We start from the raw sequence: 26,466 nt of genomic DNA, 5'->3' as shown, positions 1-26,466 counted from the left end.
AGTTATATCTGGCTTGAAATTATCTGAACATTATTTTATGACATACAGTATAATACATATTGTACTGTATGTTTTACATAACTGTTTAAAGAGCTAACGCATCCACAAGTATAATTTATGGAAGGAAAAGATATTTGATCAGAGGCATTTAATTTTGTCCAAGTAACACCTTCAGCTAAGACTGTACAGATAGACTCTCCAGAACATTTGCAAGGAAGAAAAGCGGAAAAAAGTGTTGAAACATCCAAAATGTAAGCAATTTTCAGTGTAGTTTGAAACATCTCTTCACTGAAAAAGCCATAGTTAGTCATAATTTTTGCCTTTTCTGACTGTCCTCAAACCCATCTTCTGAAGTATCTTTTCAACCTGTGAAGTTACTTCTTTGGAATTTTAAACGCTTTCTCAATTCCCATGCTTTTTTCCTGAAAAGGGGACAAATTTGAACTTAACAGGCAATGAGGTGAGAACAGAGCTTATAGGTAATTTACTATTGAAGCAGCTTTAGTTTAAAAGAAAAATGAAAACGGCTTCTCTAAATCTTTGGTTTCATCTACCATATGACAACAATTAAAATCTTAATTGAATATTGTACAAAAAGAAGATATTTAAATCAGAGCAAGCTAGCCAATCCCAGGTGTTGATAGCACTCTGCATGATTTACTGTTTAGCGCTTAACAAAAACCCCATGAATCAACTGCAACAAATTTTAAAAGAAAAATGAAAACGGCTTCTCTAAATCTTTGGTTTCATCTACCATATGACAACAATTAAAATCTTAATTGAATATTGTACAAAAAGAAGATATTTAAATCAGAGCAAGCTAGCCAATCCCAGGTGTTGATAGCACTCTGCATGATTTACTGTTTAGCGCTTAACAAAAACCCCATGAATCAACTGCAATAAATAAAGAATTCAGCTCTACTTTGAGACTTTTTGTAGCAGGTTTAGATCCTTATCCTACGCTTTTTATTGTGTACATTAAATTATCCTGGGAACTACTTGCCTTGAAGTCCCAAGTTTTTAAACACAGTAGGAAAAAGGCACTACTAAAAATTACGACCATTGGGAGGGCATAAGGAACCAGAGAAACAGAAACTGGGTGTAGTTTAGTGCTTTGCTGAGCTGTAATGCTGCTGAAATTGCCACCCCAATGTCACTGTGCCCTTTTAGTCTAGAAGGCCATCTTAATGAATAAGACAATATCCTTCAAGCATTAATCCCTTCACAGACACTAGCTGGTTTGCCACGAGGATGAAGAGCACATAAACACAAGTTTCAGTATTGTAGCCTATCAGAAACACAAAGAACTATTAAAAATGACAATTCCTCAAGAAGATTGTTTCCTCGGTATGGAATTCAGCCTAACTAAGGAGGTGGCCAGGGAGCAGAGCAAAAGCTTTTATTTCAGCAAGGAAACCTGAATTATGTCCAAGAAAATCACACCTCCTCTGTCCACAGAATTCCAAGAAATAATGTACTTACCCCAAAGTTCACCTGCCTCTGCCATCGCTCATGGTCTGAAACACAGTTTTGCCACACCAATCTATGTTATTTTGCCTGCAGTTTAGCCGGAGTCCTACAGCAAACAAATCTTTTCTGGGTAATCATGTAGCTATCACTGTTCATTTGCAAGTCATCTGGATCCATGAACTGTATCTCACCTCGCTGCTGCCAGGAAACACACAGTGTTGTGCGAGCATACTCCCATAGGGATAAAGGCAGCATCTCAGAAGGGTACGTATACAGCAGTGCAATGGCAGACAGCAAGATTTTCTTCATGTGCACCATTTTCAAGGCAAACATGGAGCTCTCAGCCATGTTATTTCCACAGCCTACTTAGCAAGGGATCTCACTATCCATTTGTGCAAGAGAAGCACTGGCCAACAAGAACATCTGATAAAGCGTGTGAGGATCTGACTGCACTCCACGAGAGCTGGGGCCCGGATTCTTTGGATTCAGGCTACAGGGCAGCGAGAGCCCACCATGCGCTGTCTGGTCACGGTGAAGCATTACGATTGCACTCTACAGTACTGCTTCAAATAAAGGTACCCGCCTGACAAAATACAGTGCCGAGTTTTGTGGCTGAACAAGACAATTTAGGTTCCTAGAAGGCTGGGGTTACAGACTAATTCTGGAGCAGTCTGTCATGACCATCGGGTGAGGAGTTGTACCTTTGAGCACCGCTGGACTGTGGGAGTAGTGAGGGGCCAGTACAACAAAAGCCCCAGGAACCAGCAGCGTTTCTCAGCGACTGACCCCTGTCTGGAAAGCCGAACTGACTGACCATATTCCAGTACGGATGCTACCAGTCTGCCACTCGCAGCTACAGTCTGGAATAATAGCAGGCAGTAATTACTGCAGAAATTACATCAAAGTAATTAAATCTAAAGTTTGAATACCAATACACTATTACTGAAGCACGGAGTCATTCTTACCCCGTAAAATTATTCTGCTTTACTTGATGCTGAAAGTACTGCATCCCACACAGACCCTTTACTTAGAAGAGTAAGATAGTCATCATAGACAAGATTTACTGCATAAGAACTAGAGCGCTGTCCTAAATCCAGCTACTAGTAGTGCCACAATTACAAAAATTAGTATTACTATTAAGCCATTTCCACATTTAGTAGGGGTTTTTTTCAAGTTTATGAAGAGTGGAAAATAGTTCCAAAGCAATTCATAAAGCGTGTTAAGAGAGAATTATGCAGAGGGACGCTGGCTGACTTGCTCAGCTAGCCCATTGTCACGGACCTCTCCCATTATACTAAATTACCATTTTTCCACTAACTGTGGCCACAAGAGCTGGTCCAAACTACTATTAGAAGTAAATAATGCTTTAAAACTGGGGAGAGGAAATCAGCACCAGAATACTGCACATTAATCTCTTCCATATAAGCCACTCGAGCGCTGTCATGGCTGGTCCCAGTTTGTGAGGCAGAAGACTCAGAACAAGAGAAAGAACTGTGCATTATGGGGTGGGGCTCAGAGACTAAACAAAGTTTAAACTGAACCAGATCAGTTCCGTTTTCAAAATTACCTGACTCTGATACAGAGACTGAAAACAAGCACCATGTGTTCTGAATTATGCTTCCAATATTTCTATATTCTCAATTTGTGAATTTATGCTAATAAGAAACAGTGTTTTTCTGAAGCACATTTGTCGTATAAGCAGGACAGCTCTACCATACATACTCCTTCCAGTATGGTAAAGATTTATACTAACCTATTTTGAACCAACAGATCAAGATCCATGTTATTTCATAGGTTGTTCCTAAAGCTCTACAAACTCTCAGCAAAAAAAACACCTCATAATACAACACCAAGTAGCATAACCGTTACAATATTAAGCAGATGTTATTTAAAAAGCGTTCTTCTGCCACAAACCACCACCACCTCCTCAAATTTTCTAGAAATATACTGCAGTCTTCATTAACAAAAAAACCTCAAACTCAGGAATCTTTCCTTCACACCTCTGCTTCCAACTCACCTTATGACAAGTCAAAATGCTTTTTGATTCAATAATAGCTTCTGTAGTGACATTGCACTGTTTAGCAGTTACGATGGTTTTACTGCATGGTTAATAAATAGATTATAAATGACAAGGGAAAAACAGCTTTTATTTCAGCAACTTCTCAACAAGAGCAAGAAAAATGAGGAAAACGGAGCACAGAACTTATTTGTATTTACTAACGCTTTCCTTGAGTTTACTTTAGAGACAGTGTCCCTCTTTCTCCTCCGTCTTCGAACTTCAAAATATTTCCAAACAATTTGTTAGAATTTTAAGACAGGTTAATTCATAAGTATAAATTAGCTCCCAGTTTAAAAATATTATCTAAAGTGCTCCTATCAGGATTTGTTCAGCTCAATGAATGATTTTTATTTAAGCATTTTAAAAAACAATATTTTGTTAGGCAGACACAATAATCAGATAAATAATATTTCAAACATCAGTACAAACTTCATTTACAAAACCTTTCCAGAATTCTTCTGAAAAAGGGTCTTCAGCTGATAAAAATAAATTCTATTAATTACCCTGAAAACGAGACAGGTATAACCAGGATCCAGTCACTGGATAATATCTTTCCTGTGGTAAGATTTAGTTCCTTTTTTCCTTTCACATTCACCCATGAGAGCACATATATTGCTAAGTAAATATGTGGCTATATAGATGCTTATAAAAAAAGTCTTTTAAAGGACCTGTCAGAAATTTCAACTCCATATTTTTAGTTATGGAAACAGGTACATGGATCCACAGTTTTAACAAAATGCACACATGAAGGACATCATTTCCGGAAGCGTTTAAATAGTGGATGGATGTGTTTATTTGAAGATGCCTTACTCCGTGAAGAGTGGTATTCCATGTAAACCGTATCATCTGCTCCTGACATAGAGCTCATTGTGCCCGTACGACGTGACACCTGCCAAGGGGAGAAAGAACACGTGCTTAGTGTGTGACTAGGTAGACCAACTCTAGCCTACTGATGCCCACTGGCTACTGGGCAGCACTGTTCATTTTGTGACTTTAATGCCAAAAAGCCTTCAAAGTTTTTTTTCTTAAGAAGAATATCTACAAAGAAAGTTACTGCCTGCCACTCACCATAAGTATACAAACATACGTAAGGTTTAATATGGAAAGATACCTTAGAGTGGGAATTCCTAATGCATTTCAGCACAATGCCATTTAGCTAAAAATTAACCCTAAAAAATTAATTACCACATTGTAGCTTGATTTGAACGTATGTATCAATAAATGTTTCAGGCTATTTATTTTTCTTATATCTGTTGCTAAAAATGTCAAACTACTACCTACAATAATAGTACTTCTCTTGAAAGTGAACAAAAGTGGCCCTTATGCTTCTGCCCTCTGGGGATGAGGAAATCGGGGCATGATTCAAGGAGCACAGTGCCACCACAAAAAAGTATGTGCTCTGACATATGTGTATCTTAAAAATGTTTTAAAATATTTTCATTGCTTGTGACTTAAAAGATTTACTTCAAAATCTGTAACAATAGGTCTGTCATCTTCTCCCTCAAATACAATGGAGAAGGACATGGATTCCATGTCTAACTTCTTTCTAGTGCCCAACAAGTGAATTACTCAAATAGCTAAGTGCTAATGCAGCTTAAAAAAATAAATCTGTTCTCCAGTGTTTCACAAAGATACTAGGGCATCAATGATAGCATCACATTTAGAATTAAAATGGAACGGTCCAGTTCTGTCACATTTATCATCATCCTTTTCAAAGCATTCTTCATTACCTGAGCTGACTTTGAACCATATTCTCCAGCGACTACTTCCTCCTCAGCATCCAGGTCAGATGCTTGCAGGACTTTCTGGAGAAGCTGCTGCTGTTCTTCTTTGGATGAAAATGAAAGTTCTTCTTCTTCCATGCCTGCAAGCTTTGTTATGACCTAAGAAAGAGAGCACAATACAAGGTGAGGGCTCTTCCTCCTCAGCGTTAGCTATTCAAAAACAAGACAAGGATTTCTGATTCCATATCCTGCTGGAACTGCCTTCAACTTTTATTAGTGGTCTGAACAGCTTAACACTATGGATAGCACAGATACATATAAAATCTTGCAAAGTGGTGTTTAAAGGTTCCTTCCAACCCAAACTATTCTATGATTCTATATATATACATGCACACATCCCTTGTTATAGTCTAGCTGGAAATGCAAAATACAAACCTTTGGGGAAAAAAAAAGAAAATAAAAAAGAAAAGGTCTGGACAGAGAATGTCAGCCAAACACTATCCATACCAGCTTGACCAGGAACCTGACCAAAGCACGTAGAGCTCAGATGCATATTCAACTTACTGCAAGGTTAGATTCATGCTGTGGGCTCTAGATTTGTCTAGTTTAAGAACTAGTACTTCATATTTAACAAAAATAATCCACTAGCTTTCCAGACACTGAGAATTTTAGCAATAAACATTGAGGAATACGGGAAAAAAAACCCTAACAAATGGAGACGTATGATCAGTTGTTGAGAGACAGTGCAGCAACCTGCAACAAAGCATCAGCAGCAGAGCAAAATGACTCTTTCAATGTTTGTGTACTTAGACACAAGATAACTTAGCTGTTAGGTTTGTTCTCTTTGACATTCTTAGTAACTCATTTGATAACCGTGGATGCAGGGCACATGCCATCTACTGGCAATATAGTGCCATATACTCCATTAGCTGAAAAACCTCCCCTTCTGAAGAACTAAAAAGCTCTCAAGCTTCTGTTACAAAGCTTTACAATAGGCAGCCTGCTTTCTTAATTAGAGGTATTCTGAAAATTTCACAAGAATTTTTCCTGCAATTAAATTCATTCTGGTAAACACGTTTATACATGAGAATCTCAGTTTTCCCACTATGTTTCCAACTTGAAGAGGTTTTGAGAAAGACATTCTAATTCAGCCATTTCCCTTGATTATGCAGTGTTTCCCCTCCTCATCTTCCTTTTTCAGCTTATCTCTTGAGTCAATACAATTAGAAACTAATTACCTCAGTAATCTGGGCTGGATCTGATCACAAAGACTGGAAAAAAATCCACATTAGATGCAAAGTACTGTTTTTGAAAAACAGGGTAGTGAAACATTGGAAGGAATAATCAGTGTTGTGGGCTGTTGTCAATGGCAATTTCTAATTCAAAAATGGATGTCTTTCTGAGAAATGTCCTAGCTTTAAGAATCCATTCAGGGAAGCAACCTGTCCTACTATATGGCTAAAGGAACACTATGGTCCCCCCCCTTCCTGTTTATTTAGAAGCACATGTGCTATGATCATCTCAAAAACAAAGAAAAAGGAGTCATGAAAAGCAATTTTAAATTGCATTAGCCTGTTTCCAGTTGTGGTTGCAAAACTTTCTAACGTGATTCATAGAATGGAAAGAATTCCCGCTGCATCATCGTTGTTTTAAGCTGTTCAACAGATGCAAAGTTTAAAGTTATCCCCAATTCTTTGATATAGTGAGGAGTTCTGCTATTGGTTTAAAATTTAATATATCCTACATTCAGCCTCTAAATAAAAACACAATACAGTAAATAACTAAACTATGGTTAGCTAACCAAAAAAACCCACTAGATAATTAGACTCCAAGCAGTAAATTGCGATGACAAGGCTCCTATTTAAGAAGCAAAGACAAAGTAAGTGATTTAGCAAAAAAATATTATTCCAGTCCTCTTTTTGATGAAAGGCAGAGAATGGAGATATTGAGAGATGGCGAGAAGTAAGTCCTAGAAAAAAAGTGAAAACCGTTACCCTTTTAAAGGAGTAATGAATTTTTACTAATTTAGGCATTAGGAACAAAAATTCTGAAGAAGAGGACATCAGTACTGAAATAATTATCTAAAGATGAGGTAGAGTCTCTATATTTGGCAAAAGGCAGCGGCAAACATCTGCTGGGAATGACATACATAGTTGATCCTGGCTTGGAATGTCGAAACACACTAGATGGTCTCTTGGAAGTTTCTTCCAGCCCTATTATTCTTTGATGCCAGCTATGACTAAGGCTTAAAGTTTGGCAAACAGAAGAAAATAGGTATTCTAACATTTTGTTCCTAAATTGCGAATAAAGAACATTCCAGTACTGGTCAGCTAAAATGTTGCTCCAGATACTCAGCTGCCACTTGCACTGCTTTTTTTCCCCATATTACACCAAAGCTCCTAGGACTAGGTCTTCCTTGCAAAACAAAATCCCTCTACTTTAACCTCTTTCTTAGTTCTAAAATCAAAGGCATTCACATATAAGTAAAGGGATTTCTCTAATCTTCTTGGCTATAGCCACGTAGATGCATTTGCTGTAATTAGTTGCAGCTTAGTACTGATCTACAGTTTTGTCAAAATACATTCACTACAAAGCAAAACAAGGTTTTTACCTCTAAAGACCGTGACACGTCTGTTACAGTGTAAGGACCCCCTTAAAGCTCTCTTTAATAGGCCAGTGATTACAGAGCAATTATTTACTTCAGCATAGCTGCAGTTCAGAGGTTTTACCCATAGGGATGTCCCGTACTGCATGCATGCCTCATGAGGAAAAGCTCTTAAATATCTAGGCTCAAGTGCAATCCAGTGGACGCTGCTTGCCCTTGCAGCTTGTGCAATCCTTGCGTGATTCTGTCAACGCCATAAGCTTGAGCTTGTTCCCTAAAGGCAGATATGGGAGCCTTATCTTTTATTCTTCTTCTCAGCAGTGTTTCTTATTGGGAAGACTTCTAATCTGAGCAGTAAACTCCAGTTATGTAAAGGAGTAATTTACCCAAAAGCAAGAGCTATCATGACATTCTGTTGCCTTTAACAACCCAATAGATGAGCATATGGGGCAGCCCATGGATTAAAAGGAAAAAAAAATGAGATACACCATGAAATCCATAAAATAGAGGAGCTTTGGTGGAATGAGATTTTATGTTTGGAAGAAGACGACATGTAGAGATACATAATAAACTGAAGTACAAGGGGTGATCAATTTTCAAGTATGTCTGGAGAAATGAGACAGCATTAAGTCCTTTACAAAAGGGCAACTTCTGACTTTCAAGTCATGGCTCTGTTACACTGTCAACACTGAAAATGTTCTCTGTTTTGAGGAGTATGTTTTAGTTGTAGGTAGGAAGACTTCTACTCTGCAGTAACAGTCTTTTCCTGCAGTAAATTTGTCATTTCTTAATCAATTAACATTCAAGCCAGTGATTTTGGTGATATACTTAATTCCGTGCAGAGAAAATTACAAGAGGAAGGTCAAACTGTTGGTAGAGGCTAAATAAGCACAGTCTGAAGACCTCCATTAGCCAGAACAGTTTCTGCTAACACAGAGCCACCGTATCAACACGTCTGCATCCTCACTGATTTTCTGTACCACTCCAGGCTTTGGACAGCATTGTGGGAATGGTGCACAAGATTCGTGCGTGGACAAAGATCCCTGAAAGGTATTTCTTTTGGAATGGGTTGCTTGCTAGACACTTCAGACACCTAACTTAATGATTCCCGGAGTCAGATGTATGAACGTAGGACAGATGAATCCTGCCCGTGGCATGTTGTCTTTAGCCACAAGGAAGAAGATTTTCTCCCCATAGTGAAATACTGGTCTGAGACTGGAGTTCTTTGGAAATTATTTGTGACTTGTGATGTTTTGGAAGTTTTCTGAATTGCTGCTGGCCACTACGACATGAACACCTATCAACAATGCTTTAGGCACAACCAGTATGATAACGTTTAATAATAGGAGGCCTGCACAGATGGACAAGTGAAGAGCATGAATATAAACCAACCACGCAAGTAATGTTCTGCTTCACTCCCCAGCAGGTGCTTCATTTGAAGTTGGAATACTTACCTTTCTAGAAGCTGTACTAAGCTACTTGTATCTACACTCACAGTAATATAGATGATAAAACAATACCGGAACAGTTCTTGCTTGCGAGCAAAACCTTCATTAATACATTCCATAACTGGAATTCTCAAGTATTTGACCTAATACTAACATGAAAGAACATGAAAGTTATATTCTTAGGCCACAAGTATAATAAATAGAAGGGACAAGCTACCTTGAAGCTATAACCTTGATCTACAAGAAACCGTTGTCGCTTTGTTGAATATGCCATTTCCTGAGTGTCTTGGGATACAAGAGAATAAAAAAAAGCATTGTATTCCTCTGCAACCATGCCTAGGAGACAAAGACACCGAGTGATTAGTTCCATTTGGAACACTGCAACCAAGAACAAAAAAGGACTGAATACTGAAAACAGGTGTTTAAATAAGTTGTCTCTCCACAAAAACAATCTGCAAAGTTTAGCTGCACCCAGAGGTTACATAAACTGACTGACAAAGTACACAGCATGGAAATTCCTACTCGTGTTCTTAATAACTTGAGAATGGGCGAAAAGGAAAACATGGAAAAGGAAATGTAGACTAACACAATTACACTGGTGCTCTGAGAAGAACCTGCTTCTTTATTATGCTAGGCAAGGTGAAAGATAAAATTGTTTTTAAGTCTATTATGTAAAGAAGTAAAAAGTCAAGAGCAAGGATGGCAACACATGTAAAAAAAAATCAATAGAAAAAGACAAAGGAAAAGTTTTATCAATGTAAACTGGTGTTTGCAGTGTTTTTGCATTAAAAAAGGCGAGACAAAGATATTTAGCTAAGAATTCATAGGGCTATTTGAAGCCCAGGATATACCAGTTTGCGTATAATTTCTTTTTTTTAAACTTACAGTCCTTAAGATCTATTACCCAAATAGCACTGGCTTCTCTTTTAAAACCCAAGTTTTCACTAAGACTGTTAATTCACTAACATGGGTTTTGCATGCATTTTCAAACAAAGCCTCAGCTGTAACAAGCACAAACTTCACATAAAATAAGTGTATGCAGATCTTAAGTGCAAGCAGAAAGTGTGTTAAGAATCATTTTTCTAAACAAAAAGCTCCTTGGTTGTTTTGCAAAACCACAACCTGTTGGAAACCAAATCCCATTTTTAAAAGAAAGTAATCTGCAGTATCAAAAATATGCTTTCTAGAGATTTGCTTTTCAGAGCAATAGTATGATTTTTTAAAAACAATTTCATCTTGAGGAAATTATCAAGGAATGGAAAAGTGAAAGAACCACCAAAGAACGGAAAGTGCATCTTCCTTCAGCTTTTTTTGTCCTTTGGAAGTTTTCCCGACAAAAAGCTTTACTGACCCAGAAAATGCTTCATTTTCATTCACTGGTATATAGGCACATGTTCTCTTTGACTAAAACGTAATCCAAGGACAATATAAGGTAATATCATGAACATCCAGTTTCTCTGCAATTCTATGATACTATGATCCAAGGCCCAGAACCCAACAACCACCTCATTTACCTTTTTTGGCTCTCAGCACTCGTCCCAGTCTTTGAGCCTCCTGTCTTCGAGACCCACCATGGGACGAAATCTGAATCAGAACATTGGCTTCCGGCAGATCGAAGGATGTGTCACCTACCTGTAACAGAGAAGCAGCCTCTGAGCAGCATCTTATTTCCATATATCATAAACAAAGACTTAATACAAAGTACACCTTTGTGAGCTGCGATGCAATGATGTCAAATGCACAACACGCACGTATAACTTACTCTTAAATAAAGTTCGCTCTGAAGATAGGTACAAGGACACACTGAATGTCCTCCCTTACCTTGGAAATGAAAATAGTGTTGATTTTTGGATTGTGCTTGAAGTTTTGTAGAATTTGCATTCTTTCTCCTTGTGCAGTAGGACCATATATAAAGGGTCTGAAAAGAACAGAACATATGCAAATGAAATCAATTCAAGAGTGCTCAATCATTTCTTATGAGGTACTAAGATACCATGGCAGGGAGCGCAGTACACATCTGAACTGATATAAAAACAAAACAGATTTTGGTACAGCTTACAGTTTACTTTTAGCTCGTTTGGCTCGTTATGGCAGCTACCCAGTGGTTTGTGGAACCCTTTGCAGCAACCCAGTCTGGCAGAAATAAACTCTGACAGTTATAAATGTTTTGCAATTATGTGCACCAATGAAGCTGTATATCAACAGACTGAATACATTTGCTAAGCCTACATGAAAGACTGAAGGCAGCTGTTAAAATAAGAGATTTTTTTCCCTCAAATCTACTGAATTAGCACGTTGACAGCTGCAACCTTTGCTTCCTATTTAAACACTTGAAAATCCACGCTTCTCTATCAATGATATGCTGAGTGTCACAAGCTGGCTGTTGGATGTTGTTCTGGGAAAATTATTTTTGCTTTTGAAGCTAATCTCTTGCTCCTCCTAATACCTTCTGGACCTACTGAAGTGAGAACAAGGTCCCAAACATTCAATGGCCACGAGCAGCTCACAGTGGCATTTCACCTAAGGTTTCTAACATTTGACGATGAATCACCTGGAACATTTAATATCTCAATTCAGAAGGCTCACACAAACTCTCAGTCACCCACAGACTTCATGAGTAACTTGGGCTACCATGAGTTTTCCAAGATTCTCTCTAGAGTCTGGCTGTTTTCTTCCTGCGTAAGCAGAGTTTAAAAAAAAAAAAAAAGCTAGAAACGGCAAAGCCCACATAAAAAATGAGAGGCATGCAGGAGTGCACAGCCACTGCTTTTTCATCTGTTGCACTACTTTTCCAAATGCTCGCTAACAAGCATTTCCAAATAACAGGAATCAAGTTCTACAATTTCTGTTTTGTTCACGCTTCCATACATTATTTCTAACACAAGGAACCATCCCCACAGGTTTCATTTAACTTTTAATATTGCACATACACTGGCGGTAGCTGAACATAAACATGCAGTGCACAGTGCTAAGGTTTTCTATTCTTATCAACTAATTACTGTGCGTTGGTTCCTCTTGCTTTCTTTACTACAGAATTCATTCTAGTTTCTCTTTTACCAAACAATCCTAGTCACCTCTAATCTAATTCTTCTAGTGTATTTAACTGGATTTTTAGAAAAACACAACAAAAAAATGAAAGTGGCAAATGAGTCAACTCTGAAACAATACCGTTATTATTCAATCACTAGCATTCACTAGTATTTTTAAGCCTTATTTGAAATTTCATTTAGTATTAAAATTATGATGATTTTGATCCCCAACAAAACTTAAATGGAAGATTTAAATTGAAACTGAAACTAAAGCATTTGCGAGCCTTCTGTTTCTTAAAGCCACCAAGAAAGGGTTCAAACCATTTTAAGGAACAGAATAACCTAGAACTCCTGGCTATCAATCCTCTATTTTACCCCCCCACCCCCCCCGATCCTACTTGACAAGGATTCATTAACACATATCTGAGTACCTTCCTGAACCTAGAACACCCAATGCTAGATTGATTTTAGTTTTTGTTTTAAATGACCCCTTTTCCTCACTGCAAAAAGATATTTGAGGGATCTGCAAAGATAGATCCCCTTCCCATTAATTGACCTAACTGTCAAAACCTTGGAGGCATAGTCCTTCAGAAACAGCGATTTAAACAAATTAATAACACCAGTAAAAAACAGTCAGCACATGAGCTATACGACATTGGATGACAGACTCATGACAGAGTAAAAACTGGCTAAGCAAATTTGAATTCTGTGGCCCCCAAAATTGTAGTTAAAGTAATTCTTGTCACATGCATGGTCTTTCCCTGCCAGTACCAAGGGAAAGGGGGGGTAAGGGAGGAGCCGGCAGAGGCAGCCAGATGATGGCCGTCTCTCCCTCCACCCAGGAGCCCACCCACCCTACGTGCTTGGATCAGGGCATGAGAAGTGCAGTGGGAATTGTCCTCCCGCTGGGCCAGCACAGGCTGGGCAGATAGCCTCGGCCACTACCCCCATACCTGCTGAGCCGCTCTCTCCTCCTTACACATAAAATTCCTGCCCCACCCAAACTAACAAACAGTTCCCTTTGTTTCAGCATGCTCAGAGCAAACTATGATAGACAATTCTCTGGTTAAAATAAAGACTCCCTCACCTTTATCCAGCACTGCAAGCCTCCTTTCTTTCTAACACTGACGACCGTATAACCCGGAGCTCCGTACATGATGTGAGGAACGGAGAATTCACTCAAGAACATGAAAAGCGAGCACCTAGTATTTCTTCAACTGGTTTTCCTGTCATGCTTCTACAGCGTCTACCCCACTTAACAATTGCCGTGCTACGTAGCAAGCACCCCCTCCCAGCATCGCCTTTGCTGAAGGCTTTTTCTGTGGTGCACTGAACAGTGCTAGAGACATTCCAGAGGCATCATTACAGCTAATCTCTGTCCAGACAGATTAAAAACAACGATGAAAGAGACCATGGGTGTTGGAATTCATCCAGCACCATTAGCTCTGCTTATTATTTGATGTCACAGCAAGCCAGCACAACATGGCTGTTAAACTACAGTCAAAACTGATCATGAACTTTGCAAAGCGTAAGGCTTGTTTGTGGTTTTGCTAAGAAGTACTGCTGAAATTCCTAGACATGAAATCATACACAGTCAAAACGCCCCACAGCTTCCAGCAAGCAAGGCGTTATTTGGGCTTGTCAAAGAAAGGATGAGGCCAGCTTCTATTGCTTATTTTCCCCAATAATTGCTCTGTGCCTGATCCTGGCAAACACTCTCCCTGATCATCCCTCCCCAAACCCTACAAGCACACTGATGCTAACCCCTCATTAAACTCTGTTTGTACCACCTCCCGTAACTACACTCGCTTTAGAGTCATTTAAGGTAGTTGAGGAGCTCATGGGAGCAATATCTGTTCATTTATTAAATGATTACAGCAGTTCTAGGCAGTGCACTGGTACAGCAAAGATCCCCAAAAAGTTTGTCTTAGGTTTTCTAGACAAGGTTAAGACCTTTTGAGGACCTGAAGGGGAACGCTCTGGGTCCCAAAAGACCTTGAAAGATCCAGAGAGTGTTTATTTGAAAACCTTCATCTCAGAGAGACAGGGGAAGCTACCGTCTGTTAAAGAAATAGTTCTAGTGATATTTTTTAAAGCCCCTCATTTTTCCACTGTCTTTTAATAATAATAAAATGAATGGAGAACTACTAACAGTCTTTCACAGAAATCTTGGATGAAAACTCCTCTGAGGCAAGTACTAAACAGAGGTTCTTTTCAAACAGTTCTACACCAAAATACTGCTGCAGTGCCAATAAAATCCACCCAAAAAACTTTCAAACAGTTCTACACCAAAATACTGCTCCAGTGCCAATAAAATCCACCCAAAAAAACACCCTCCTGAGCTCCTTTTTATACAGGAGGACTGGAGTTAAATCAAAGAATTACAAGAAATATCTAAAGACTACTGAAAGCTGCGAGATTACAAGGCAATTTTCCAGGAAGGAGGAAAACAACAGTGCCATCGTTGGTTGTGAACACTTACTTCCCAAGTCTGATTGCATACTCCTTCAGTGCAAACACATTGTCAGCAAATACGATGATTTTATCATTTCGTCGCTCATGAAACTTAATCAGGAACTGGCAGGCTCTGAATTTATTTGGGTTCATGGTGTACAGCAGTATCCGTTTCTTTGTTTTGATAGCTACATATTCTCTATAAAATTCAGGTGACATTGGGCACCAAACCTAGAATTAAAAAACAGACACACACAAAGTAACCCTCAGTTATTTATTTATTTTATTCCTGTGGGAATTGAAAAGATATCGGGGGGATGATAACGCATTATAACTTTCTGTATAGCACAGGCCACAAATTTTAACACAGTAGTTCCTGTACTAAAATGAAAGATACCGATTGGTGTAGTCTCCAGCACTGCCAAACTCTGTTTAACCTCATTAATATTCTGGCCTTCCAAATGCTTTGGCAGCGAGATATACGACAGAAATAGGCAGCGGCATTGGAACAGGACTGGAAGATATTTCCTTTATATTTCATACTTAATAATTTTACTGAACGCTACTACTTTTTACAGAGCAATAATTAAGGGAATGAACTGACTGTATAATCGCCCTGTTGCAGCAGTCAAAGCTTTTTCCATAAAAATTATTTTTCATCCATATTCTGAAAGCTCAGAGACACACTTAGTCTTCATTATAGAACAAATGTACCAACCTTTTTTTCATATACCCACCAAGGAGTGACCTTTATTTTAACAACTATTGAGTCTACAACTTTCAAAACACTAGGATTTTAGAAGCTTTTTCATCAGGTTTCCCTAAGCAATTTTCCCTAAGCAATTATTCTATTATGTAAATACATATCATAGTACTGCACAAGTCTAGGCTTACTGAGATATTTTTTCTGCTGTAGCATGAAAATAGAAGAAATTATGAATTTAAAGTTTATGCCAATGCAGTGATACTATCTATAGCATATAATGACACTATTTATAGCGCATATAATTTAGAAGACATTCATTCTGCAGTACATGGGTTATTCCCCCATATCCATTGCACAGTACAAATTAACAGAATACTGCAAAGAAAAGCCTCTTTCATAACCAGTGTTCAGCTAAGGAAGTTATGTGACAATTTATAGGAGTTTACTTAAACAACCTGAATTGTTCTGTACTGTTAAGAACTATTTTTTTGTTTCAAAACTTTTTCCCAGTGAGTTAAATGCTCGATGAGGCTTTTTTTCAACCCTTGACTACATTAACAATAAATTTATGCACTGAATAGGCTCCATTGTTATTGTATGCTGTCTACATGAAAGACTTAAAATTCTTAAATCAGAAGAGAATATTTCAAAGTGAGAATGAGGTATGAATACTGAACATTTGACTGTAGTAGAATAATTCATCTATTGCTCAATGCCTCTGACTACATGGCAAACTGCATATATTTTGATTGGTATTTGCACTCTCTTCTGGATTTGAAAATGGATAAAATCTACTTCTCACCCCAATGATCTTTTCATTTTTACATTTTGCAAGACGCACACTCCAAGCCAAAAACTTAGTATGGCAGCTGGGAAAGGGATTATTTGTAAATTACAAAACTCTGAAAATATAGTTAAAGAATAGACTTGTTCTCTTTTTTTAAACTTCTTTTAACTTTTTTAACTGTGCTGCTTGTTCTCTTTTAGAGCAGTGAAAGAGTAGTACCTGCAATGAACATGACCATGACCATGACCATGACCTGCCTTATCAGACAGCAGCACTGCCCTCTCTTGCCACCTGGAAAGAACTGCACTTAAAGAGCAAACCAGACATCTTTCTTGGCTATGGGGAATAAGGCAAGTTGATTAAAGATGCTACTTCTCAACAACATGTCAAGAAAATCCAAACAAATATGCAAGGCAGTTGTGCATGTATTAGACTTGTTATTTACCAGCCATCAACATTGCTTTTTTTGATTCTTTGCTCTTGCTAGTCCCATGCAATGTTATTTCAAAACACTGGCCTAACGAACATAAAATTGCAGAATTTGCACATCATTCAGAACAAAGGTAGCCCATGCTTCACTTCTCAATGTCTAAAGGGCAGTTCAGGGACTGAGAAGAATTATGCTCTCAAGGCAGAGTTAACTAAAGTGCCTAAACAGTCAAATTTGAATTTGCAGACTGGTTACTCTCCCTTCAACCTAGTTACTTTCTAGATGCTCTTCACTGGCATTCTATTACTTAAAAATAGTTGTGGGGTTTTTTCCTTCTATAACCTCCAGTTTGCACAAAGTTCAAAAGGAGAACAGCTGACCTGCATCTACATCTTTTATTCCAGTACCAGAGCTAGGAAGAATTGCATGAAACTAGCAAGACAGATTTAAAAAAAAAAACCCTAACAACAAGCAACAACAAAAAAACAACACACACCCCCCCCACAAACAACGAAAAAAAACCACACAAAAAAAGAAAAAGAAAAACAGGAAAAATCCAAGAGACCGTTAAGTTATGAAATTCCACTATAGCAAGTTGTAGCTGCTAAAACTTTACTTCCAATCAATGGGAGTCCGGACAAGTTCATGAAAAACAAACCCACTGATGGTTACACAGAAACCATGTAAAGCTCATAAATGATTAAGGGCTTGGAGAAGTATCAGAAGAAGTAACAGATATGTTTGCCCTGGTTTTATACTCTTCTCTTCCCTACGTATCTTACTTGACAATTATCAGAGACAATATGTTAAGTCAGACCTTTAGTCTGACCCAGAAAGCTTACTGTAACATTCTAATGTGCCTGTGTGAAAAGCTTACGCTTCTCTGATACCGGATTTTTCTCTCGTCCATATGCTGGAAAGAACAGAGGTCACACCCCGTTATACTGGAAAGAAATAGTAAGATCCAGCCCTATGTTTTCAATTTTCACCCTCATGCATTCAGGCTTGAAATAAGCAGGTCTTTTCTTATGTTTTTTTTTAAACTTTCTACTATCCTTCTGTTTTAAGTGTTACAAGCATTTTCTTCCAACGACTACAGACTGTCTACCACTGGAAGTCTCTAAAAAGCAGCTTCCAGCATACCGCCTGATGTTACGCTCATCATAACATGATGTTACGCTACCACAGAGAACCGAGCTTAAGATACGAAGTCAAGTCAGACAACACGAATGTCAACTGCATCAAACCAGGTCTACACTACTGCAACCACTGTTCACATTTCCAAATGCTCACTGGGAGACAGCTGATCAAACACCACGAACCCCGCAAAGAGAAAGAGTGCTGAAGTCACTCTGAAGAACATGTGGCTGAAGAACTTGTGGCTACTGGATTTGCCACATGTTCATATTGACCAGCGACAGCCTTGCCTAAGCTACAAAATAAAGGAAAAGTCATAAGGGCACCTGTTTTTCCCAGTTAAATACTTAAAATTTTATACATCTTCCTTAAAAAAAAGAAAAAGTTATAAGCATACTAAATAAACACTAGTAGTACCAAAAAGCAGAGCATCACCTCAGCACACTGGACTTTAGCAATGTAGCCACTGTTCTGCAGCTCCATCCAGTTGGCTTCATAGAGCTTTGGTCCGATCAGGAAGTTCAGGTCAACAATTTTATCATCTTCTCTGACCAGGGTAGCAGTCAGCCCCAGTTTACAATGAGCTTGTACAATAGTGAGCACACGTCTGAACATTTTTGCTAAGAAATGCAAGACAAATTTTCTGTTTACTTTCCTGAATGGATTCAGAAGACAAATACTGCAACTTAAAAAAACACTTTCATCAACTCCTGAACACAAAGCAAGCACAGCGTTGGGAAATTTTACCCCATTTCACATACACTTCTAAGAAATCTGTGTTACAGCAAAACTTCACACTGATTGCAGCTTTAATTTACATCTTCAGTGTACTGTGAAAATCCCAGTAAACCTTCTGGCATCTGTATTATTTCCTGAGAGAAAATTAATATACTCAGCGGTTACATGGCTTGTTTTAGGTCATACAGTATTTCATAGAAAGAACTATGACACAAGGACTCTTGGCTGACTCTGCCACATTCAGAACTTCTAGTATATGGCAGAATTACTCATCTTTAATATTGCTAGAGATCCTGTAATTGCAGAATCTGAAGATACAGAGGAGCTTCTATACCTTAATTTTTACGAAACCACGAAAGAACAAGTGAAAGAATGGAGGCAGCAATATGCTACTTTGATAAAATGGCAGTTAATCATCAAGGTCTACTTCTGAAATCCATCCTTTCTGTAGACACCAAATTATATTCAAATGAAATCATGAGAACAAGGTAGAGCAGCTAACAGAATCCTGGGTGGTATTTTTAGCCAGGATTATTCCACAGACACTTGAATACTACATTCTTGCTTTCCAAGAGTATAGATCTCAATAACATAGTAATTTCAAATACAACAGCTATTTCTGGACAGTAATCACTATGGTTACTCATATTTTATTGAGCAGAAACAGATATTAAAAGCTAGCCTACAGTGCCACTACATCTCAAAAGAAAAGAAGGCAGATGAATTCCTCTCCTCTTCAAATTTGTCTACAGCAAAACTATACAAATGTAATTCAGGTACCTTAAGAGCACTTTATCAACCTACACAGAAGGAGAAGGCGCTTGTATTTTATACTGCCATTATAGAAAACACAGTGTCTAATTAGAAGGATTTCAGCAAAACTAATGGTCAGCTAAACTCTGCAGTATCAGGGGAAAAAAAAAGAAAAAAAGAAAGTAGAACAAGGCAGTTTACTTGTCTCAAAACCCTAAGCCACGGGTTTACTCACTATGTTAATCATGAGAAAGACAGCAAAAAAACACCACTTCTAAAAGAGCAGAGTAACATTAACAGTGTATGTAACATGAAAGGTTTGCACACCATTTCCTTACCAGGGATAGTATGTACTTCGTCAAGTATCATAAGGCCCCACTCTTGACTTTTAAGCCACTCCATTACTCTTTCTGCTTCCCAGGATCTTTTCGTCGTGTGTCCCAACATGGAATATGTGCTGATAGCAATAGAACAGCCAATGGGCTTGTCTTTGGCATCAGAAGTGAACCGACATATCTGACTGTCGTCAATGGTGGACCACATCTTGAACTGGGCTTTCCACTGCTCTACAGACACTGCAGAATTACCAAGGACCAGACACCGCTTGCGGACAGTACACGCAGCTGTCACTCCAACTAGAGACTTGCCAGCACCTGCAGGGGAAGAAGAGCGATATTTATTAGTCATCTCTCAAGTATCACTGGAAAAGGGGGGGGGGAAGAGCAGAGAAAAATTGGAAAACTGTGAGAGGATATGAAATCACTTAAGGGCAAATTCTTCGTTGTTTCTTTACTATAATAGCCTTAAAGAAATGAAGTATTCACTTCTAAAAAACCAGCTGGATTGTCTACTGGACACGTCACTGTATTTTCTCAAGAAAATCACTGTAAACAATGGCTTCGCCAATTAGAAGCAATCATTTTAATGCTTTCGTAATTTCAAAAGCATGTTAAATTCCAAGTGGCTACAGAAAGCTTCCCCTAGAGGTGATCTATCCCACTGCCCCCGTCAGCTATGTTCATTCCCCCACACAGCAGGTCCTTAAATCTTTCCATTCCTCCTTCACACTTCTTCCGGCATCCCTTACACACCCTCTTAGGCCCTCGCTGTATCTCCCGCGTGCCCCCTCCACCGCCAATACCAAGGGCACTGTCATGCAGTCTCCTGCTCTCTACCTTTTCCATCGCTTCCCATAGGTTGTCCCAATGTGCACATTCCTCACTTCTTTCTCAAGCTCCCCTACCCAGAACTTGTGCATACAAGCACTTTTCTTCCTTTCACCCCCCTTATGCCATATTTGTATTCCCAGTTCCCCCCAGTCTCCTTACTCCCAACCAAGGAACAAATGATTCCAATGGCAGCAGCTTTACATTTCACTGGAAGGTCAGCAGAGCTGACTTAGAGGCAACAGTGAAAGCGTGAATGGTAATCTGAAGCTACCACAACCACAAATCAGTTCTTCAGTCACTACAGGGATACTGACAGCAGTCTTAAGCAGATGCTTGGCAGCTCTATCAACCGGGCTCTCCCTCACCACAGCCTTGCCACCCGCTCGCTAAAAACCAACAGGACTCTGCATATTGGTACCCAGAACAGTCCCTACTACTGTTTGAAATCTAAGCAGCTGTCATATTTGGAAGTTACTTTACTACAGGCGAATAAAGAACAAAACCCCCGAAGAACAAAACCCCTAAAAATCAACCAGCAACTTACCACATGGCAAGACAATAACACCAGATCTGGCTCGCCCATTTCCAAACATCTTCCTTAGGCTTTTCTCTTGATAGGGCCTGAGGACAGCTGTAGGTTTCAGATCTATATTAATATCGGGATTCACGGAATCATTTCTGAAATCGTATTCTGCCAGCAAGGGGTACTCCAAATGGATACAACGCTTCTGAAGTTCTTCAATCATCTCCTGAAGAGGAAACAAAGCTTCCCATGGTAAATCCTCCACATCTGAATTAACTCTTTTTTCTTCCAAACAACCAGATTATATAGTACCATGTGAAGTTACATTTATCTTTTATGCTCGTGAAGTCTGCAAGAGTTGAAGTTTATTCCAAAAACTTTATTCGTGACCACCCCCGCCCCCCTCAAACATTTTAAATAACAGTCGATATTAGAGAGGGATATTTAGACAAGATGGAAGAACATGACGCATTAATCTCAGATGTGTTGTTTATCCGGCAGTGACTAAACTACACCCTGAAGTCCTGCAACAAAGAGCTCAACAACAGACACAAAAGGTTGTGTGTGTTACACACAAGGAGCCACCAAAGCTGCTCATCTGTTATCTGGAAAATCTCCATACCCTGGTAATGCAGTTATTCTACCACGATGACAGGCTGAGTCAACCACCAAGAGGTTGTTGGTTTGGGTTGGGTTTTTTAAAAAAAACAAAATAGCTACCAAGTTATCTTTTTAAAAGTTTTCCCTGGTAAGACATCATTGGAATCACCGAGCCCAAAAACAACTTGAGAAATTTTACAAAAGCTCTCTGAAGGTCAAGTCAGGACTGTGCTCCAACCTCCAGCTACCCTTCTCAAGCTAAGAAATCAGAACCATCCAGAGTTCCTTCTGCAAGTATGAATCACAAAACAAAAACAGGAAAAAAAACCCCAACACCAAAAAGAAAAAAGCAAGCTCTGAAACCAGCAGCAGATTTGCCCTCCACTGAATTCTCGCTTGTCTTGCACAAAGCAACGCTAAGCTGCCCATGACAGGAACCTCCCTTAGTCTCTGGAGCCTTTCTCTAGCCTGCGAGCACTATGCCTTGCGGGCAAGGAAGGAACAACACCCAGTCTGCCGCCCTCTGTACTGAAGAGGAAGATCCTAAGATTTTGGAAGGCGAGAGGAAAGAAACGTTAATGACTTCCAGTGATCTCCCCTATCAAAGAGCCATGGTACTTTACATTAAGTTCTCATGCTTATTTGCAAGTCCTGGGCACATTCCCCAAAGCTACAAATGCAGAGACTAAAATACTCATACCTGCTTGACTTCAAAAGACACAGTCTGGGTTTCCTCCTCCTCCTCCTCATCTTTGTCCATCTGTTCATAAAACTCAAATAAGTCAGCTGGGACATCTGGCTTATTCTGAGCATCTGTTCCCTGTGATGTTGACGGACCAAAGCCACCTTCACTGGATTTGGAAATCTGAAATAGACAGACAGGAATTTTCACCAAGGGTTCCATTAGAGACACATTCCGTGCCTCCCCCCGGCCCAGTTTGGGCTCATTAAGGAGGCACAGATCATTGCTGACAGAACGGAAAGCTACTGCTGATACAACACACAAACAATAACCACTCCAAACTGCTCAACAGTTTATCTACTGTTAATTCAGTAATTTTAAAACATGCCCAAACATACCGCTGATTTACTTGTAAATGTCTCTGTAATGAGCTCTGTTTCTTCACCCTCAGCATTTCTCAGGCGACAGTCTCTAATTACATGGTCTTGCAGAAGCTGCTGAATGACATCAGGGTGGGTACTTTCCACAAAATACCTAAAATTAAAGAACAAAGAAAAGCATTTTTTATGAACTAATCAACTGAATAACTTACAGGAAGAGTGGCACAGATGCTTAAATATATAGCTATCCCAGATGCACTCTCAAGTATCCAATCTTTGGGGTGGTATTTCAAAATAAAGAAATTATGGCAATCAAAATTTTTAAAAGATGCCTCATACCAAAAGCATCACGTACTTTGCAGTTATCCATCTTGCTCAAATGTTCTCTAACATAACACGAGTGGGAAAACTCCAGCAGAACTGCCTAGAGAGAGCTCTCACATACATGTCTTATTTGTGACATGTGACACAAGTCAATTTTTTTGCAACTGAATTGAGATGAGCCTGTGAAAACACTGGATGTGGTGTTTTAAAGTCCTGCCTGCAGGACCAAAAAAGCCCAAAAGACAAAAATCCAAAACCTCCAAAACACAAACCATCTAAAAATTTAAATTAGTGCATCCTGAAATTGTTTCTCTCCCTGGAGATTCGTCAGTAATGATGCTGGTCGGAGATCACAGTTAAAATATGAGCCAAGAGAGACTTAAGTCTTAAGTGGCACGGGAGAAATCTTTTTCTCAGAAACACCTAGGAAGAGGACAAAAACCTGCTAGTAATACTAGCGTTTAGTTCTACCCAAAGCAGCGGGTTCAAAAAAGCAGCCGCACAAGCAAAGCATTATTGTCCCAGGGCTTATCTATGGCTGCCAGACCACAGAGAACTTTCCAAAAGAAATAAAAGGAGAAAGAGAAAACACAGGCAAGGCAGAGACGTAGGCTTCAGGTCTCTGCTGTCTCCTTCCTTTCACTCTCCCTACCGCAGAATCACAGGTTTGGATAAAATTGGTCAGCCCTAAACTAGCTGACCTTGCAAGGTCCCTTCCAACATTATCTTCCAGGTTTAAAACAAATCAGCCTCAACCCAGCAACAAGCACAGACCTCTTGCCAATGGATTTGCTTATCCTTCCTGAATAATGGATTACAAGTCAGAATACACAAGACTGAAAGACAGCTGTAGAAAAACTTGTCTAACCAGGCTCATGTAAATGAGGAATGAATGAAACAATTATCTGAAAACCTTAAGGATATATTGCAAGTCCAAGCAATAAAGAAATTAGAGCTAGAATATCAAGTTCGCAACCTACTTTAAAAAATGTAATGACAACCAGTAGTAGCTCAGGACAACCAAACTGAATTCGTTGACTAACGTATTAAACACTTTCAACAACTGAAAAAGTGATCTGGTATTGATAGATGCTGCACTCAGCTGGGAGCCGCAAGACTCAACAGCTACTGACACCACTCATTTATGCACAGCTGTGCATTTGGAGGACTTCCTCTGCCACACTAGTTAAGGAAGAAGACACTTACCTGTTATGTTTCAGCACCAGCTTCACCTTCCCATAGCTGACAGTACACAGCTACAAACGAACGAGAGCAGTCATTAGGGATATGCAAAAGAGCGATTCTATGTTTGGGACCAAATCCTGCAATGCCGTTGAGGTCTTTGCAGGGAAGCGTGGTATCATAAAACATTTACTTGCAATGCCATTATGCTTACGGCACAAACCTGAAAAGGTATTTTCAGAAGATGCACACACCATCTCATGCAGGAGATCGGTCACAGATACCCAGTTTTTATACCCAATTCCAATCTGCTTCCAAGACTGCAAGACCATACTTGCAGGAGAAGGTAGGCTATGTTTGATAGTGCCCGGCTATTCCAGACTGCTTCCCACATTCATAGCCTTCTTCCAGAGCAAATCTGAGGAAACTTTCCCCACGTACAATTCCTACTGGCTGGAAGCGTGCACACAGACGCCTGGATATACTTTTTTTTTCTTTAAAAGGTATAAACCCCACACAGGATGTATTGTGAAAACAGTATGTGTGCAGCAATATACTATAGAAAAAGACAAAAAATAAAACAAAGCCTCTGTTCTCTTGAAACAGCGACAGAATAGAATGAGACGGTAAAAGCAATGAATGATTAAAAAAGAAATCAATTAAGCAGAGGCAGCAGGAAAGGATCTCACTGGTAGCAGCAGATATATTTCCAAAGCCAATAAAATACTCTTACCTTGATAAACTGAATTATTCCATCTGGGACACCAGTCTTGCTCAGTTTTTGTAAATACTCTGTGATGTCGCTCGTTTGTAAGCCAACACTAACAGCAGCATACAGTGAGTAAGCAGTCAGCTTGTACTCGTGAATGTGGGTTGGTCTGCACACAGGCTCGGCAATGGCAACCAAAAAATCCTGTGCGTATTTGTAAACTGGAGAAAAGGCTTCCAGAAAAATATGGCCATCAGGAGCCTACAGAAACAAAAAGAAACACTGAAGGCACAACAGCGTTAGCTGAACAGAATCAGGAATTTCCTATAAAGCGGCCATTATGATGTAGAGACACTCCACTACTGAGGTAGCAATGCATCACAGGGTTTCAAAAAAAGCGTTTGCCCTAACAATGACGTTACAAGAAAAAGAAGAAGAAAGGAGACTCAGGAACGTACAACTTTTGTCTTCAACTTTTGTCCAGACATTGATTTGTCTGTGTCCCTTCCATGGCACTAAGAATAAACCACACCCAGATCGTTTAAGCTTTTCCAGACTGACGTGTTGGGGTATTTTTTCTTTTTTAATGCTAAACAAATTGCTTGAGCAGAGGCAAGCTTCCAGCCCCGTTCCCCTGAAACAAAACAAAACTCCTCACTCGTTTTACATAGAGTGAACAGAGAAGGAAAGATGGCACTTGTGTGTCACAGCATTCAGTAACAGATGCCCTGCAGACACTGGCAAGGCAACCACCTCTTCTCTACACGCTTGTACTACTGGCCATGTCTTGGACAGGTTTACCGATGTCCCTTTCAGGGCAGAGAAAACAAACGGTGCCAGTTACAGATGACGAGACCAGCCTGTCTTAAGGCTGTCTCATTCCAACATACAAACCCTGTTGCTGCATCACTGCAGCAACGGATCCCACTTGTGTCACTAGCCAACACCATCACTTCCACAAGACGTTTTACCTCCCTCCCAGAAACATCTGGCTTAAGGTGCTCCACTGCCCTGGCCGGTCAATGGCACGCCCACAGCAAGGGATGCCTGACAGAGAGGGGGGACCTGCGAGCAGACTGCCGGGACGGGAGCAATTCACCTGGGCTTTCCGAGGGGCTCCCAGGCAGGGGCCGGCGGCGCTCTCTCAGGCGGCCTCACGCTGCTCGCAGCCCGACCGTCCCCGCACGGGCGCTGCAGGCGCCGCACTCGCCCACCCCACCAGAACTAGAGCGTGCCTCCCTCTGACCGAGCTGCCAAGGCCAGCCCCAGGAGCAGGCTCCCTCCACCCGCGCACAAACCCTTTTTCTCGGTGTCCTCGCTGGACTCCGGAGAGCGGAGCGCGCCTTGCTAGACGGTCTGCGGCACAGTCCCGGCTTCTCTATGGGGGGAAGAACCCACAGAGCTCACGTCCCCCCGCCGGTTCCCCTCACAAACCTCACCGACAAGGGACGGATCTGCAGCAGGCAGGTCACCTGCCCGCGCCTGCGGCCCATTCTACTCTACGACAACCGCGGTTAAGAGGAACCGCTAGCTCTACGGGGAGGCGTGTGCGCCGCC

At 40.0% G+C, this 26,466-nt stretch overlaps 1 protein-coding gene across 1 annotated transcript; it reads right to left on the bottom strand.

Moving 5' to 3' along the window:
- Positions 1–3,598: 3,598 nt before the first annotated feature.
- On the bottom strand, positions 3,599–26,402 carry ERCC3 (ERCC excision repair 3, TFIIH core complex helicase subunit). Its single transcript, XM_009275038.1, has 14 exons — positions 26,349–26,402; positions 24,934–25,170; positions 24,225–24,274; positions 22,713–22,848; positions 22,333–22,497; positions 21,054–21,258; positions 19,679–19,993; positions 18,285–18,469; positions 14,818–15,020; positions 11,128–11,224; positions 10,821–10,938; positions 9,524–9,642; positions 5,260–5,412; positions 3,599–4,418 (listed from the first exon to the last, which is right to left on the bottom strand). The coding sequence occupies exons 1-14, from the start codon at positions 26,400–26,402 to the stop codon at positions 4,284–4,286; spliced, it is 2,172 nt and encodes a 723-aa protein (XP_009273313.1). The 3' UTR covers positions 3,599–4,283.
- Positions 26,403–26,466: the final 64 nt, after the last annotated feature.

Source organism: Aptenodytes forsteri, unplaced genomic scaffold (genome assembly GCF_000699145.1).
Source record: "Aptenodytes forsteri isolate BGI_AS27 unplaced genomic scaffold, ASM69914v1 Scaffold255, whole genome shotgun sequence".
NCBI classification, from domain to species: domain Eukaryota; kingdom Metazoa; phylum Chordata; class Aves; order Sphenisciformes; family Spheniscidae; genus Aptenodytes; species Aptenodytes forsteri.
The sequence above is the reverse complement of the archived record's forward strand: the minus strand, read 5'-3'. Positions and strand labels throughout refer to the sequence as shown.